The sequence below is a fragment of the Ahaetulla prasina genome, chromosome 5 (assembly GCF_028640845.1).
Source record: "Ahaetulla prasina isolate Xishuangbanna chromosome 5, ASM2864084v1, whole genome shotgun sequence".
Lineage (NCBI taxonomy): Eukaryota > Metazoa > Chordata > Lepidosauria > Squamata > Colubridae > Ahaetulla > Ahaetulla prasina.
The window spans coordinates 3046985-3065764 of record NC_080543.1 but is presented as its reverse complement, the minus strand read 5'-3'; the positions used below and the strand labels follow the sequence as shown (position 1 = coordinate 3065764).

At 44.6% G+C, this 18780-nt stretch overlaps 2 protein-coding genes across 5 annotated transcripts in view; one reads left to right on the top strand and one right to left on the bottom strand.

The window, feature by feature from the left end:
- Window positions 1-7274, bottom strand: part of FAM168A (family with sequence similarity 168 member A) — a 66863-nt gene extending 59589 nt beyond the window's left edge. The window contains exon 1 of the mRNA XM_058185086.1: window positions 6920-7274. Coding sequence (XP_058041069.1) covers window positions 6920-7274 — 355 coding nt within the window. The remainder of the gene's footprint in view (window positions 1-6919) is intronic.
- PLEKHB1 (pleckstrin homology domain containing B1) overlaps window positions 1-18780 on the top strand; it is a 38788-nt gene that overhangs the window by 283 nt on the left and 19725 nt on the right. For 3 of the 4 annotated variants that reach the window (XM_058185409.1, XM_058185407.1, XM_058185410.1), the window contains exons 1-3: window positions 7213-7358; window positions 9621-9691; window positions 17162-17314. In XM_058185409.1, coding sequence (XP_058041392.1) covers window positions 9655-9691; window positions 17162-17314 — 190 coding nt within the window. In that variant the 5' untranslated portion in view covers window positions 7213-7358; window positions 9621-9654. Of the gene's footprint in view, window positions 1-7212; window positions 7359-9620; window positions 9692-17161; window positions 17315-18780 lie in introns of those variants that run through there. The other variant, XM_058185408.1, reaches the window with a different exon arrangement.

Here is an 18780-nt window from a genome sequence, read left to right as displayed (position 1 = left end):
AAACTTCCAGGGATGAAGCTCCCGCAACTTCTGAAAGCAAGTCGTTCCATTCAATATAGAATCACAGAGTTGGGAGGGACCTTGGGTGTCATCTAGTCCAGCCCCAAGCCCTAGCAGGAGACCCTACATCATTTCAGACAGCTGGCAGTCCAGGCTCTTCTTGAAAGCTTCCAGGGATGAAGCCTCCACAACTTCCAAAGGCAAGTTCATTCCATTGAATATAGAATAACAGAGTTGGAAGGGACCTTGGAGGTCATCTAGCCCAACCCCCCCCATCCTAGCAGGAGACCTTACATCATTTCAGACAGCTGGCAGTCCAGGCTCTTCTTGAAAGCTTCCAGGCATGGAGACATAGCCAAGATGGACCCAATTCTATCCCCACCCCGCCTTTGCCTTCCTCGATAGACTGAGCATCATCATCTTCCGAGTTGGCTGGGGATGATGGGAACGGCAGCCCAAACCTCCCCGCGAGCCCGCCTTATTTCTCCACCAGCGAAGATCCGCTTAACCGCTTGGTCCTTGTATTCTCACGATGTTTCTTGCGTGTAAGCGCGCAAGAAAGCGGCGGGGAGGACATCCCTGCCGGCTGCGGACGGTGGGGCCGGAGGGTACGTTGCAAGAGGGATGCATGCCTTCCTCCCGACCGGCTTGTTTCTCGACGGCCGCCCCGACACGTGTATCCAGAGGGCCCTTTCGCACGTGCACAGAGCTCTTGCAGAGAGGGTTAGCACCGATCGCTTTTTTTTTTGCGCACGTCTGAAAGGGCTCTTTGCATACACGTGTTCAACACCCTGCAAAAAACCCAAAAAAAAAGCCACGGAATAAGAGCATTTTTCCTCCCGAGAGCGGTGTGGAAGCGAACGAGGGCACCTTTACTGCTTTGAACTACAACTCCCATCGTCCACCGCTGCCCGCTCCAAGGCAAAGCCTGCTGGGAGATGTAGTCGGGAGAGCAAAGCCTGCTGGGAGATGTAGTCGGGAGCCTCTCTGGCTTCGGCAAACTCCGAGCAGCATTTTAACCTAAGCTTGAGGTGCATCCATTCGGCTCTTGAGTGGCGGGTCCTTCCTTGGTGGTTGCTTTCTTGCAGACGTCTCGTTAACCAAGCTAGGTAACATCATCAGTGCTGCAGGATCATCAGTAGCACTGATGGTGTTTATCTAGTTGGGTAATAAAAGGTTTGCAAGAAAACAACCCAAGCTCAGGAAGCACCAAGGAGCCCACAGTTCTCTTCCCCTCTTCTGCAAACCCCACTCCTTTCTAGAACTGATGCTATTACCTAGTTGGGTAATGAAAAATCTGCAAGAAAATCACCGAGCTCAGAAAAGCACCAAGGAACCTTCATTTCAACCCTGAGCTACAAATATTCTCCTTTACTGGGCTCTTGAGTGTGTCTTGTGAACCTGGAATGAACTGTGCGTATACATGGCTTCTAAACACGGGTGCAAAAGGAAACGTTCCATGTTTTAGCCGTGAAAATTCAGCCATTTTTATCTGACAATTAGCGAATCCAGAGAAAAACCAGGATTACAGTCGTCTTACCTCCAGACGTTGTGGGTGTTCCGTCACTGAAGGTTTTTAAGAAGAGATTGTCTGGAATGGAATGTGGGTCTCCTGCTTGGGCAGGGGGTTGGACTAGATGACCTCCGATGCCCCTTCCCACTCTTGTTATTTGGTATCTTGGATCCAAGTCGAGTTATATCTGAGCTGCAAAAAGGTGGAGAATTTTGCCTCTGCCACCAGCTCAGATTGAGTGTTTTTTTTAAAAAAATACGTTTTTAAGATATATTCAGATATGATGATATTTTAAAATATATAAAATGATTTGTGCTATAGCAGAGAGCAAACATCTGCCTGATGTTGCCCAAACTTACCAGTCAACCAGAACTGAGCTTCATTTTTATTTTTTTATTTCTTAAATTTATATGCAGCTCTTTTTACTTTTCAGTAACTCTGGCTGGCTTCCTCAGTACAGGTAGCCCTGGACTTACAACAGTTAGTTTAGTGACCGTTCAAAGTTACAACAGCCCTGAAAAAATGACTTATGACCAGTTTTCACATTTACGATCATTACAGCATCCCTAAGGTCACGTGATCATAATTCACAGGCTTCTCACTCACATATATGACCGTTGCAGTGTCCGGTGATCATATGATCCCATTTTGTGATCGACTGACCAACAAAGTCAATGCGGAGGCCAAATTCACTTAACAATTGGGATACTCACTTCACAATGGCAGTGATTCTATTTAACAGCTGTGGCGAGAAAAGTCCTAAAATGGAGCAGAGCTCACTTAACAACTTAGCAATGGAAATTTTGGGCTCAATTGTGGTCATAAGTCGAGGAGGACCTGTGTATGGATGGGAGACCACTAAGAAATCCTGTGGATATCAAGCCATCAGACTGGGATAGTAACAACCCAAGAAAAGACAAAATAATTTCTACCTGGTTGGCAAAAACATTGCATATATTTATTTTTCAAGAACAGAATTCGGCTTGGCTGAAATTTTACCTTTAGTTTATTTTCCTGCAGAGTCATTTTGATTCTCCCTGTGGGCTCTAAAACCGCACACAGTGATGTAGGAATTTATAAACAGTGCACAACTTTCAGTACATAAAAAAAGGCGAAAGCATGTGCGGGAATCAATTATGTATAGCATTTTTTCTTCTGGAGCTTAATTCCTGTGCCAACTTCTCAATCAGCTTCAGAAAATGGGTTCAAATTGGTCAAAACAGCCACCATAGATTTGAAAAGGCCAAATAATTTTAATGCTCGTAACCCCCATACCCTAATGGGGGTTATGATGTCAGTAGAATATCTACTTCTTTATTTCCAGTATTCCCTAGTTATTTAAATAACGGAATGCCAAATATCTCATATAAATCTCACTGTATAGAAATAACCTAATGTAACAAGAGTTATACACAAAAACGAAAACAAGAATACCAGGTGGACTTCAACTTACAATTGTTCATTTAGTGACGGCTCGAAGTTACAATGTCACTAAAAAAGTGACTTATGACCCATTTTGCAAAATGACGACGGCTTCAGCATTCCTGTGATCACATGATCAAAATTCAGGCACTTGGCAACTGGCGTGTATTCGTGACAGTTGCAGTGTCGTGGGGTCACGTGATTCGCTTTTGTGACCATCTGTTCTGTCCCCCTCGCCTCCGTCCAAGCGATGGCTTAATTAGCCGGCACTATCAGCTCTGGCAGCAAACTAGCCAGCGTCTGCCAAGTGTCTCTGTTATCTCCCTTGATGCTGATGAGTCAACAAACAGTACTTCAGCTCTAGTCAAGCAGTTGATTTGCCTGCTACCAAAAGGCACAGCAGTCCTTGCTGCTTTTATATCCTGTGGGGTGTGGCTCCATGACTCAGCACTTCCTAGGCCTGCCCCACCCGTTTCTGTTGTTCCCGCCTCTCCTGCCTACGAAACCTAGGGTCCAACCAGACCTGATTGCCATCAGCTGGGTCTGGAGGCGTGGCCTGCGGGACGGGAAAGAGTCAGGGGACGGAGGCCTCGTTATCTCCTCCACCTGGCCTGCCTCTGGCTCCTGGAGCTGAGCCAGGGAAGCCGGTGCTCCCGAGGTAAGTCCTGACGGCCCTTCCCCCTCACTTTCCAAGTCACTTTCTGGCAGGGGGCCTGGCTCGGGGGGCGCAGACACAACATCGTCCGATAAGCAACGTCAATGGGGAAGCCCGATTTACTTAACACCTGTGTTACTTATTTAACAACGGCAGTGATTCACCTAACAACCGCGGCAAGAAAGGTTGTAAAACAGAGTCCCCCAAGGCTGTGTGCTCTCCCCACTTCTCTTCTCTCTGTATACCAATGACTGCATCTCCAATGATCCATCTGTTAAGCTACTGAAGTTCGCAGATGACACAACAGTGATTGGTCTCATTCGAGACAATGACGAATCCACATATAGACGAGAGGTCGAACGACTAGCCTTGTGGTGCAACCAAAACAATCTGGAACTGAACACACTCAAAACCGTAGAAATGGTGGTAGACTTTAGGAGAAACCCTTCCATACTTCCACCTCTCACAATACTTGACAACACAGTATCAACAGTAGAAACCTTCAAATTTCTAGGTTCTATCATATCGCAAGATCTCAAATGGACAGCTAACATCAAAAACATCATTAAAAAAGGACAACAAAGAATGTTCTTTCTGCGCCAACTCAGTAAGCTCAAACTGCCCAAGGAGCTGCTGATTCAGTTCTACAGAGGAATTATTGAGTCTGTCATTTGCACCTCTATAACTGTCTGGTTCGGTTCTGCAACCCAACAAGAAAGACACAGACTTCAGAGGATAATTAGAACTGCAGAAAAAATAATTGCTACCAACCTGCCTTCCATTGAGGACCTGTATACTGCATGAATCAAGAAGAGGGCCGTGAAAATATTTGCAGATCCCTCGCATCCTGGACATAAACTGTTTCAACTCCTACCCTCAAAACGACGCTATAGAGCACTGCACACCAGAACAACTAGACACAAGAACAGTTTTTCCCCGAAGGCCATCACTCTGCTAAACAAATAATTCCCTCAACACTGTCAGACTATTTACTGAATCTGCACTACTATTAATCGTCTCATAGTTTCCATCACCAATCTCCTTCCACTTATGACTGTATGAATATAACTTGTTGCTGGCAATCCTTATGATTTATATTGATATATTGACCATCAATTGTGTTGTAAATGTTGTACTTTGATGAACGTATCTTTTCTTTTATGTACACTGAGAGCATATGCACCAAGACAAATTCCTTGTGTGTCTAATCACACTTGGCCAATAAAAAAATTCTATTCAAATTCACTTAAGAACTGTCTTGCTTAGCAGCAGAAATGCTGGGCACTATTGAAAGCAGCTGTGTCTCATTTATGAATTTATTGATTAAGAAAATATGTATAGCTGCCCGACTCGCTCACTGTGACTCTGGGCAGCTTACAGAATTTAAACCCCACAAAGCACAAAACACAATACCTCCTCACCCCACCCCAGCAACCGCAGTCAAACTAGCCTCTTGATAGGCTCCATATCCCCTTCCTCCCCACGCTGATGTGTCAAGTAGACGTCCTGCAAATCACCTAGCCCCAGGTGAAGGTAACAACTAGCACCTTGAATTGGACCTGGAAGCAAATCTGCAGCCAATGCAGCTCCCGCAAGAAAGGTGACCCATGTGCAAATCTAGCCTTACACAAAACCCTGCAGGTCTTTGCTTTCCAAACCAATTAAAAAATCTGGATAGTTTTCAAGGGCAACCCCATGTAGAGAGCTTTGCAGTAGTCAAGACTGGGGGCAACTATGACTTTTATTGGAAAGCTCCTAGCCAAGGCCTGGCTGCTTTGAACAGCTTGAAGACAGGTGTGTTTGGGTTCCCATCTGTTATAAACTATTTTTTTCCCCCTAAGTTCCAAATCACGCACCACACAAATCTACATGCATTGATAATTATCTTGAAAACTTAGGCCCTAAAACATATTTGGCAGCTAAATCCCAACAAAAATCAGAGTATCCCAAAAATAGAAATACTTGAAATTGAAAACTGAGTTCTTCGCAAGCATAACTACCAATGTGCAGAGCCTTGTTGTTGTGTTTGTTAGACTGAAAAGTTATTGTCACAGTGTCTATGGACAGGGGTCTCCAACCTTGGTCCCTTTAAGACTTGTGGACTTCAACTCCCAGAGTCCCTCAGCCAGCAAAGCTGGCTGAGGAACTCTGGGAGTTGAAGTCCACAAGTCATAAAGGGACCAAGGTTGGAGACCCCTGTCTATGGAGGTTCTTCGTCATCCAGGTCATGGTTGTCCCAAAAGTGCTTTTTTCAAGCAGCGCCTGGACTTTCTGGTTTTTCTTTGAAGACGTTTTCGCTTCTCATCCAAGGAATTTCTTCAGCTTCTTCACCCTGTCAGTTTTCAACTCAAGATTGTGAAGTGAACTGCCTTGCAGAATTCACATCTTATTTACGTTTTATTAAGGTAAAACGGCCCCAGACAAGAGTTCACAACGCCTTGTTAGCTGAATTAAAACAGGGTTGGATCATTTGTGGTTCGTTGTGTGGAAAACCCAGCTCATGACTTAATACTCAGCGTAAACCAGCCCATGATAGAAAAACTACCATGCATGTGGTCTGTTACACCGCAGCACGTTCTGCGAAGTTAAGCTAATTTTTGGATATTGCAGCGTTTCTCAACCTTGGCAAATTTAAGATGCGTGGGCCTTTCACTTTTCCTTGAAGGAGCTTCTTCCATTCTGACTTGTTCGATGAGATGCGAGATGTTTTTTAAGGAGGAAAAAAAAAACCAAGAAAGTCCAAGTGCCTTTTGGAAAAGCGCCATTGGGACAACCATAAACCTGGAAGATTTGAAAATCTCCATAGACCGGGGTCTCCAATCTTGGCAACTTTAAGACTTGTGGGACTTCAGCTTTGCTGGCTGAGGAATTCTGGGAGTTGAAGTCCCACAAGTCTTAAAAGTTGCCAAGGTTGGAAACCCCCGCCATAGATAGGTATCCAGTCTCCTGCTCAAGCAGGGAGTTGGACTAGAAAACCTCTAAGATCCCTTTTACCCCTGTTGTCCCGAAGGTGCCTTTTTTCAAGAGGCAACTGGACTTTCTGGTGTTTTTTTTTTCTTTGAAGAGGTTTCATCCAGGAAGCTTCTTCAGCTCTGACTGGATATAGTGGGGGAAGGGAAGGATTTATACCCTTTGCAGACAGCTGGATATTTGCATTCTTTCAGGGTTGGGTTAGGGTTGAAGAAGCTTCTCGGATGAGAAGCGAAACGTCTTCAAAGGAAAACCAGAAAGTCCAGTTGACTCTTGGAGAGAGGAAAAAAAGCACCTTTGGGAATCCTGGACGGAGAATCTCCATGGTTTTTTAACCTTGTTATTAGGATAAGCGCAACCAGAGCATCGAATCGCGCTGCCCTCTTTTCCTAGCCGGCTGCGAGACTCATCCTCCTCCTCAGGCTGCGGATGATGGGTCAGAGCACGTGCCAAGAGCGCACGGTCGGTGCTGGCCATCTCCGGCTCTCCCATCCTGGCGAGGGCGCGCTCCGTCCAGGCTAGCCCAGCGCAGCGCAGGGTCCGCCGCCTGCTTGGCTCGCTCGCGGACGCCTCCTCCGGCCCGTGGAGCCCAGCCCAGCCCCGTCGCCCCTGCCTTGCCCTGCCCTGCCCATCGCTCCCGGCAGGCCGCGTCAAACGCCAGCTGGCGGGCGCGGAGGGAAGGGGAGGCAGCTCTGCCGGCGCTCGCAGGTCCATCGCGGGCCTCCCGGGGAAGGAGGAGGCGGTGGGGGCAGCCGAGGAAGAGGAGGCGGCAGCCCGCCCTGGGGCTCCCGAATCCAGGTAAGCTCAGGAGGCTCCAGGAGAGCCACCGCGCACGGCGTCCCCCGCCTGCCCTTCTCCCGCCCTGCGCCTTTACGCATCATCTCTGCCCAGCCTCAGCCGGTGGCCAGCGGGTGGTTGTCTGAATGGGGACGGGAGGCGGGGGAGATTAGCCGGTCGCGGAGCCCAAAGCAGCCCTTGGTGAGTCCCGAAAAAGCGGGGAAGAGTCTCCCTTGGCCGCCTTTGGAGAGCGCCCGGGGCCCCCTTCCAAGCACCTGTCCCTCTGCTTGCCTTCCTCCCTTGGATGGTAACCCCTGGGCACCGGAGGTTGGTGCACCCCTTATGCACCCCTCGTCCCCCTAATATTTGCCCTGCACCCCTTGTGCCCCCAACCCAGCAAATGTCCTGCCCTGCATTTTCACCTCTGATCTGGACTTCAGTCTTACCTGAAGGATAAGTAATAGTTGTCATGTGCTGTTAATATTTTTCCTGCACCCTCGGGCTTCAAATACTTCTCATGTGCCCCTAATGTCTGCCTTTGCGCACATTGTGCCCCTAATGTTTGTCATGTGCCTCTAAATATTTGTCCTGCGTCCCTTGTGCCCCCAAACCTGACTCTTGGCTCCTGCAGTTTCACCTCTGGCCTTGACCTTAGGCTTAAGTGCAGGTTTTCTGCACGTCCCCGGGGTCTTGCTTTGATTTGTCGCTTTCAGGGCAGCCCTTTCTGTTTGCCAATGACCCAGTTTGTCTTCAAGCCAACAGAAAGGCTCCAAAGCTGGGTCTAAAAGAGGTTGTTCCTTTCTCTTACTGGTCTGGATGCGAATCAGGCTCACCTAGGGGCTTGTAGAAATCTGGGGAAGAGGCAGAATCACAGAATTGGAAGGGACCTTGGAGGTCTTCTAGTCCAACCCCACTCCCCAAGTAGGAGACCCTATACCACTTCAGACAAATGGCTGCCCAGTCTCTTCTTCAAAACCTCCATGATGAACCTTGATGAACGTATCTTTTATTTTATGTACACTGAGAGCATATGCACCAAGACAAATTCCTTGTGTGTCCAATCACACTTGGCCAATAAAAAATTCTATTCTATTCTATTCTATTCTATTCCAGTGTTGGAGCACTCACAACTTCTGCAGGCAAGTCGTTCCACTGGTTAATTGTTCTAACTGTCAGGAAATTTCTCCTTAGTTCTAAGTTGCTTCTTTCCTTGATCAGTTTCCACTCATTGCTTCTTGTTCTACCTTCAGGTGCTTTGGAGAATGGTTTGACTCCCGCTTCTTTGGGGCAGCCCCTGAGATATTGGAGCACTGCTATCATGTCTCCCCTAGTCCTCCTTTTCATTAAACTAGCCATGCCCAGTTCCTGCAACCGTTCTTCATATGTTTTAGCCTCCAGTTCCCTAATCCTCTTTGTTGCTCTTTTCTGCACTCTTTCCAGAGTCTCAACATCTTTTCTACATTGCGGTGACCAAAACTGGATGCAACATTCCAAGTGTGGCCTTAGTAAGGCATGATAACGTGGCGGTTTGGTCTGCCCTGTTTGCACGTTGCAGAAATGCTAGGTGTCTCTCTCTTTTTCTTTTTCTTTTTTTTTCTTTTTTTGGTGGTTCTGGCAGAATAGCAGAAGGAGATGTTTTCAAACAGTCTCGTTTCATCTGCCGGTTGAATGAGAACGGGTGGGTGGTGTTACTCCCTTTTGGCTTCTGTTCCTGGATCTCTGTTTACACAGTCCAGGCAGGGGGCATTACGGGAACAGCCTTTCAAAACCCAGAATGCTTGCAAAAACAAAAAACAAAAACCGGCATAAAAACCCAGCCTGGAAAAAAAAAAAGGAGAATTTTCAGAAATCTCCTGGATCCCCCTGATGCAAAAAAATAAATAAATAACCCAAACCAAAAACCCAGAGGGCTTCGGATCAAGACAGATTCGAGCATTAATCTCTAAATCCCACTGCGGGATACGAATTATCTCTCTCTTGTGCCGCCTTTTAATATTTTACATAACGGGGATAATTCAGGAAGAACATTAAAAAAAGAGAGAGAGGAAGAGAGAGAGAGATCAGGCTGGCACGGTCTTGGGTCTATATTTAGCAGCCCTCTGACCACGATTTTCTCACGGAAGCTGGCATAGGAATACATGACTGTTAGCTCTAGCTAAAAAACAAATTATTCTGAGAATTGCTTCGAAGTCAAGAAGATGCTATGGAGGGCAGCTTGATGGTTTAATATTCCTAACATCTGGGGATTTTTTTGTTTGTTTTTGTTTCTTATATTCGATCCAGATATTTTGGTGGAGGAAAAAAAGACTTTACAAAGATGGCTCTGTTGAAATGCGGCTGGCTCTGGAGACAGAGTAAGTCAATTTGGGAATTTCCTCATGTGGGTTGGTTGCATTTGGAATTTCGTTCAGAAGTTGCTGAGGAAGGTGTGGTTTTTTTTGTTTTTTTTCCGTTCGGGTGGCGATGGGTCCTTTGGGAGGCCGGGAGGCCATTGCTGATCTCGGAAGCTAAGCAGAGACAGCTTGGGTTTGTATTTGGATGGGTGGCCCAATGGAAATTCCAGAAGGATGGGAAGTAAAGCGGGGGGGGGGGGAATAGCAGCATTTTCTGGCCACAAAGGATGCTCCAGTTCCTAACTGATGGAGCCTTAGACACCCACCACCCACCTGGGTCTTCAATCAATCAGGCTGTTCTTAACAATAATCGTTGACAATAGAAGAGCCAACGAGGTGCCGCCATCTTGAATTCTACAATCCACACAACCGCAAACACATAGACTAGATACGCAAGTCTTCCGCTTACGACGACACGGGGCCCGAAATTTCCGTTGCTAAGCAAGGCAGTTGTTAAGTGGCTTTCGCTCCATTTGACAACTTTCCTGGCCACAATGGTGGCTGCCATTGTGGTTCAGTCTTGCCGGTCCGGAAGACGAGAGAACATTGTGAATAGCAGAGACGAAGGGAAAAAAAACAGCTCAGAACGGATGGCGGGAAAGCAGGGGGTATAAGAAAAGCTTGGAAACCCCCAAATACCTGAGACTTAAAATCCTGTCCAGTTGCCTCCTGAAAAAAACACCTTTGGGACAACCATGGCCTGGAGGACTGAGAATCTCTACGGACTTTGAGCTATATAATTTGGGATGAAGACCCTTGGAATGGTGTGGGAATAGGAGAAAAAAATTGCAGACTACAGGGACCATTTGCACCACTCAGGTGAGACCCTGAGGACACAGGTAAACCTCCAAGGGGCCTCAACGACCCTCTCAAAGGATGCGAATGACCAGCTGTCTGCAAGGAGCATCAATCCTTCCGTTCCCCACCATCCAGTCAGAGCTGAAGAAGCTTCTGGGATGAGAAGCGAAACGTCTTCAAAACAAAAAATAAGAAAGTCTTGAAAAAAACAACTCCTTTGGTCCTTTCGTATGTCAAGGAAAGAATGTAAATTGGAAGCCAGATTGATTTGATGACGGTGAAGGATTGCAAATATCCGAAAGTGATAAAGGAATCTCTGTGGGGCAGGCCCCGTTTCTTAAGCTCAAGCACAGGTGGTCCTTGACTTACAACCGTTCGTTTAGTGACGGTTCGAAGTTACGAAGGCATTAAAAAGTGACTTTTTCATACTTGCTTAGACCAGGGGGTCTCCAACCTTGGCCACTTTAAGACTTGTGGACTTCAACTCCCAGAATTCCTCAGCCAACAAAGCAAAGCTGGCTGAGGAATTCTGGGAGTTGAAGTCCACAAGTCTTAAAGTGGCCAAGGTTGGAGACCCCCTGGTTTGGACCATTGCAGCATTCCCATGGTCACATGATCAGGAATTTCGGGCGCTTGGCAACTGGCAGGTATTTATGCCGGTTCCACTGTTCTGGCGTCACCTGATCCGACAAGCAAATTTAATGGGGAAAGCCAGATTCGCTTAACGACCACACGATTCACTTAACAACCGCAGTGATTTCCTTAACAGCTGTGGCAAAAAAAAATAAAAAAAATAAAGTGAGGTACAACCCACTTAACAATTGTCTTATTTAGCAATGGAAATTTGGGGTTCAATTCTGGTCGTAAGTTGAGGACTCCCTGTACAGTTCTTTTAGGAATGATTTGAAGTTGCAATGGCACTGAAAAAAAGTGATTTATGAATGTTTTCCACACTTACGACCGTTGCAGCCTTCCCATGGTCACCTGATCAAAATTCAAATTCTTAGCAACTGACTCCTATTCGTGGCGGTCGCAGTGTCCCGGGGGGGGGTGTCCCACAATCCCCTTTTGCGACCTTCTGACAAGTCAGAACGCCAGCCCGATTCAATTAACAACCGTTTTACTAACAGTTGCAGTGATTCACTTAACAATGGCAGCAAGAAAGGTGGAAAAATGGGGCAAAATTCACTTAACAACTGTCTAGCTTAGCAACAGAAGCTTTGGGCTCGATTGTGGTCATGAGTTGAAGATTACTGTACTGAGTGGGGCACCCTGTCTCCTTGCAGCCTTCAGATTTCCCTGCAAAGGTTTAACAGATGAACAGAGTTGGAAGGGACCTTTGCAGGTCATCTAGTCCGACCCCCTGCCCAAGCAGGAGACTCTGCATCTGCCTCTACCTAGGATCGAACTCACAACCTCCTGATCGTGATTGCAAGAGCTCTACCTCTAGGCCACAGCAGCCCTGGATGTGGTCCCTTTACGCATTTCTGGATTCTTCCAAATCCGGATCCTTCCAAAATGCGTTGCAAGTCAGTTCCAAAATTCTTCAGCTCTGCAGTCCCTCCTTGCACCAGATCAGGGCAGCCCTGGTGAAGGTTGAGTGGGTCAACGGTGGGGTTTTTAAATGGGGACCTGGAAGGGCTCCAAACCCCTGGGAGAAGAGTTGACGGGAAATCAATGCCGAGGCTCCAGTTGCGTTGTGTCGGATGACAACCTGGCTGTGGGTTTTTTTTGCCACATCTGCAGTTTCTCGCCAATGCCTCTTCCCTTCCCTCCTCCGCTGCCGACCTTTTCACTCAAGGCCTCCGATGAAAACGTGCAAGGAAAGGAAGCAGGCAAAGTCCCCGGGGAAAAGGAGAAGAAGAGGACGGCAAAACTTCAGAGAAAGAAGTTAAAATATGCAGGGAGTCCTCGACTTACAACCATTTGTTTAAATGTGATCATTCGGCACTGGGAAAAAAAAAAGTGACACGCCCATTTTTCACACTTACGACCGTTACACCCTCCCCGTGGTCACATGATGATCAAAAATTCAAGGGCTTGACAACCGACTCATATTTATGACGGTTGCAGTATCCCCGGGGAGGGGGGGGTATCAGGTGATCCCGTTTTGCGACCTTCTGACAAGTCCATGGGGAAGCTGGGTTCACTTAACAACCATGTTACTCACTTAAGAACTGCAGGGATTCACTTAACAAGTGTGTCAAGGAGGTCGTAAAATGGGGCAAAACCCACTTAAGAACTGTTTCGCTTAGCAGCAGAAACATTGGGCTCAATTGTGGTCGGTTACCTTTTTTCCTTGAAAGTTTTAATACGAATTATAGAAAAATAATAAAATTTCCTACTCACCCTTATGGGTTCTTCAATTTCAGGTCTTATACCAGAGGCCTGGGATTTTCAGGGTTCTCCACAGTACAGCTACAACTTACAATGCTTTGTTTAGTGACCGTTCAAAGTGACTGTTTTCCACCCTTACGGCCGTTGCAGGATCCCCATGGTCATGTGATCAAAATTCAGACTCTTGATAACTGACTCATATTTACGACCGTCGCAATGTCCCCTTTTGCGACCGTCTGGAAAGCACAGTCAATGGGTAAACCAGATTCACTTAACAACCGCGTCGCTAACAGTTATAAGTGTGAAAAACAGTCGTGTTTTTTCAGTGCCATTGTAACTTCAGATGGTCACTAAACGAATAATTAAGTCAAGGATGGTACCACTTTGGCTGGCACATTACTCGAGTTGTTTTGGATTGTTCGATCATCACTTTTAATTTGTTTTCTTATTTTCTTGTTGTCTGGGAGCTTTCTAGAGATTTTTTTTTTGCCAGTGGGCGGCTTCTTAAATCCAAATATTTTTATTTATTTATTTATTTATTTAATCGAATTTTTATACCGCCCTATCTCCCTCCGGGGCGGTTTACAGCCCGATAAAAATACAAATATATAATACAAAATAAAAACTAATTAAAAAACTTATTTAAATAGGCCAAAATTTAAAATTACAATTAAAATGATAAAACCCCGTTAAAATTAAATTTAAAATTGAAATTCTAGTCCAGTCCTGCACAAATAAATAGATGTGTTTTGAGCTCGCGGCGGAAGGTTTGAAGGTCATGAAGTTGACGAAGTTCTGGGGGGAAGTTCGTTCCAGAGGGTGGGAGCCCCCACAGAGAAGGCCCTTCCCCTGGGCGTCGCCAGTCGGCACTGCCTGACAGACGGCACCCTAAGGAGACCCTAAGGAGAAATAGGAAATGACAGAATAGAATAATGATAAATTGTACCAAAGGAGAATAACTAAGCTCCTTTGAAATCCTGTCGGTGCGATTACTCAGAGCAAGAACAACAGTCTGACTCACCGTATCCAAGCTTTTAAAGTGCTTAAGCATTGAAGGATAATAACCTAAATGCCAGGGAAGCAGTTTATTTACCAGCAGGTAGATGTAAAACCTAGTCTGCAAGGTGGGGAGAATTGCCCTTTTATAAAATGGTGCGTTCAGCCAGCACTAGGTAATCCTCGATTTACAACATTTAGTGACCATTCAAAGTTAGAACAGCGCTGAAAAACATGACATGATCATTTTTCTTTTTTTTTTCTTTTTTTCTGCTTTTCCAAAGCTTCCAATATAGTTTATTTTTTTAATATTATTTTTTATTGTTATTTCTTTTCTTTTTTTTTATTTGCATTTATATCCCGCCCTTCTCCGAAGCCTCAGGGCGGCTTACATTGTGTAAGGCAATAGTCTTCATCCTATTTGTATATTTATATACAAAGTCAACTTATTGCCCCCCCCAACAATCTGGGTCCTCACTTTATCTACCTTATAAAGGATGGAAGGCTGAGTCAACCTTGGGCCTGGTGGGACTCGAGCCTGCAGTAATTGCAAGCAGCTGTGTTTAATAACAGGCTTCTTACAGCCTGAGCCACACCGCGGCCCATTTGTTTTAAAAACAAAACAAACACAAACATAAAACATATATTTCTTTTTTTACAAGTTTCAAATCGGTGTTCTTCTATCCTGTTCATTTTCCCCCAACTCTTCTATACGTTATTTTTATCTTTATAGTCCCCTTATTCCTTATGCAATCCTTCATGCTTAGTATTATAACTGTATATTGTTTTACTGACATTATTCGCTTTACGACGTATTCCCAATCGTTCTTATTTACTGTTTCTACTCCCCAACCATTCATACCATTTGTTCCATACTAAGCAATATTCTGTTTCCTTTTATCTCTTTCATTAATTTGTCCATCTCCGCCCATTCCAAGATTTCCCTTATCGTTTCTTCCTTCGTTTCTTCCTCTTTTGGTATATCGTTATTTTTCCAATTCTGTGCATATTCCAATTCATTGCTGCCATTATTATGTGTAGAATTATTATATTTCTTTAGTATATTTTGTGGGGAATATTCCCAATAGGAATAACTCTCAATTATCTCTTTCAGCCATTTTCTAATTTTTATCCAATATTTTTTTGCGGATGTGCACATCCACCATAAATGATAGTATGTGACTTAGGATCATTTTTCATACCTATAACTGTTGCAGCATCCCCATGGTCACATGGCATCTGACTCATATTTATGACCGTTGCTGTATCTGGGGATCACATGCTACTGTTTTTACAACAAGCAAAGACAAGCAAAGTCAACGGGGAACTGAGATCTATTTAACAAGCACGTTATTAACTTAACAACTGCAATGACTCACGTAACAACTGTGGCAAGAAAGGTCATAAAATGGGACCAAACTCACTTTTACAAAGGTCTCACTGAGCAACAGAAATTTCGGACTCAGTTGTGGTCGTAAGTCAAGGACCACCCGTATTGTGGGGGAAAAAAAACCCTTATGTTTTATGTTTTTATTGATCAAATTCACAAACTGCCCATTTCACTCTCCGATATACAGGTAGTCCTTGACTTATAACCATTCGTGCAGTGACCATTTGAAGTTACAGTGGCACTGAGAAAAACAACTTATGTTTTTCACTATATATATAATTAATCTATCTACAGTATCTACCTACCTATCTATCTATCTGCAGTATCTACCTACTTATCTACAGTACCTACCTACCTATCTACAATAACTACCTACCAACCAACAGTATCTACCGACCTACCTAGCTATAATGTCTATCTACCTATCTACAATATCTACCTACTTATCTATCTACAGTACCTACCTACCTACCTATCTACAATAACTACCTACCAACCAACAGTATCTACCGACCTACCTAGCTATAGTGTCTATCTACCTATCTACAATATCTACCTACTTATCTATCTACAGTACCTACCTACCTACCTATCTACAATAACTACCTACCAACCAACAGTATCTACTGACCTACCTAGCTATAATGTCTATCTACCTATCTACAATATCTACCTACTTATCTATCTACAGTACCTACCTACCTACCTATCTACAATAACTACCTACCAACCAACAGTATCTACTGACCTACCTAGCTATAGTGTCTATCTACCTATCTACAATATCTACCTACTTATCTATCTACAGTACCTACCTACCTGCCTGCCTATCTGCAATAACTACCTACCAACCAACAGTATCTGCTGACCTACCTGGCTATAGTGTCTATCTACCTATCTACAATATCTACCTACTTATCTACAGTACCTACCTACCTACCTATCTACAATAACTACCTACCAACCAACAGTATCTACTGACCTACCTAGCTATAGTGTCTATCTACCTATCTACAATATCTACCTACTTATCTATCTACAGTACCTACCTACCTACCTATCTACAATAACTACCTACCAACCAACAGTATCTACTGACCTACCTAGCTATAGTGTCTATCTACCTATCTACAATATCTACCTACTTATCTATCTACAGTACCTACCTACCTACCTATCTAGAATAACTACCTACCTACCTACAGTAGCTATACACTACCTACCGTATCTACCTACCTACCTACCTACCTATCTTATACATGGATAATAATAGAAGGGAAAAAACAGAAAACTGCTGGTATTTTGGTGAATGGTTGATTGATTTTTGAGGTTTAGGGAGGATTATCTCCCGGGTGGAAATTTAAGAATCTGTGGATTTGCTACATGAGAATTTTATTTTTTAAGCATGTCTAGGACTCCGTAACGAAAAAAAACAGGGACGGATTTTTGCTGGCAGGAAAACCACAAGGCATTCTACAGGTGGTCCTCGACTTGTGACCACAATTGAAGCGCAAAATTTCTGTTGCTGAAACAGCTGTTAAGTGAGTTTTGCTTCATTTTACAGCCTTTCTTGCCACAGATATTAAGGGAATCACCGCAGTTTTTAAGTTAGTAACACGGTTGCTAAGTGAATCTGGCTTCCCCGTCGAGTTTGCTTGTCAGAATGTCGCAAAAGGGGATCACGTGAACCCAGGACAGTGCCACCGTCATAAATATGAGTCAGTTGCATCCTAATTTTGATCACATGATCATGGGGAGGCTGCAGTGGTCGTAAGTGTGAAAAAAGGTCATACGTCACTTTTATTCAGTGCCGTTGTAACTTTGGTCACTAAATGAACGGTTATAAGTTGAGGACTGCTGTTCTATTTTCCCATTTTCCCTAATTTTTTTTTCTCCCATGGCCTGTGCAGGTTCTATTCTGCGACGCTGGAAAAGAAACTGGTTTGTGCTGTGGGCGGACGGCAGCCTCGTCTACTACCAGGATGATACCGGTCGTGAAATGGACGGAAGAATTAACATCAGATCCAACTGCCGAGACGTCAGGACGGGCCGCGAATGCCGGGGTGAGTAGGCTTGGGGTCACCAGCTGGACCTTTTTCCACAAACACCGGACTGAAAGCCCATCCTTTGTTCTTAAACTAAGTTTCTAGTCCTCAAGGCTGTGGGAACTGCTTGGAGACCGCCACAGAAGGATACATGGGAAGATATTTAAATTTGGTAGCTGGAGCAGGAGGGGTTGTGGTTGGTTGATTGGAGAGGGCTGGCTCCTGCGTGAGGCAATCTGCGCCGTGATTGGTTGCTGTGGATGTGGAGGGGGAGGTTCCCTTTTTTCCCGCCTTTTTTTTCCTTCGGTTTGCTCGCTTTACCTCATGATGTTCCCGCTGTGTTAATTTACCTCAGAATGCGCCTATTAGCCTGAGCATCTAGTTTGCTGTATATATAGTTATAACATATATTTATTTATATAAAACTATTGGTTGGTGTCAGTGTCTCTGAACTTCCTTTGCACACCTGCCGTGCAGTTCCCTGACAAAACAGTTCTTCCATTTTCTTTTCTTTAAAACTTAGTTATTTAAGTTTCACATGTACAAGTAGTCCTGGAACCCTCACTTCTTTGGGGCAGCCCTTCAAATATTGAAAGACCACTATCATGTCACCCCCACTAGTCCTTCTTTTCATTCATGTTATTAGACATACCCAATAACAGAATCCCAGAGTTGGAAGGGACCTCAGAGATCATCTAGTCCAACCTCCTGCTCAAGCAGGAAACCTACACCATTCTAGATAAAATGGTTGTCTGGTTTCTTCTTAAAAATATTCAATGTTGAAGCAGCATCCACAATTTCTGGTGGCAAGCAGTTCCACTGGTTAATTGTTCTCACTGTCAGGAAATTTCTCCTTAATTCTAGGTTGCTTCTCTCTTTGGTTAATTTCCGTCCATTGTTTCTTGTCTTGCCTTCAGGTGCTTTGGAGAATAGGTTGACCTCCCTCTTTTTGGGGGCAGCCCCTCAAATATTGGAAGACTGCTATCATGTCACCCCTAGTCCTTTTTTTCACAAGACTCGACATACCCAATATCTGCAAGTCTTTTATATGTTTTATCCTCCATTCCCTTAATCATCTTTGTTGCTCTTCTCTGCACTCTTTCCAGAAATCTCAACATCGTGTTTTTTTTATAGCGTGACCAAAACTGAATTGCAATATTCAGTATTTTCGGTAATTCTTAAATTTAAGCCCAGACAATGTAGAGTTTGTCATTGGAAGAAATTTGGGGGACTAAAACTCTTCTTCTCTGCAAAGCCACTGTTGCAAAGAAACCCCAATTTTTTTTTATTTATTTGCATTTATATCCCGCCCTTCTCCGAAGACTCAGGGCGGCTTACACTATGTCAAGCAATAGTCTTCATCCATTTGTATATAATATACAAAGTCAACTTTATTGCCCCCAACAATCTGGGTCCTCATTTTACCTACCTTATAAAGGATGGAAGGCTGAGTCAACCTTGGGCCTGGTGGGACTTGAACCTGC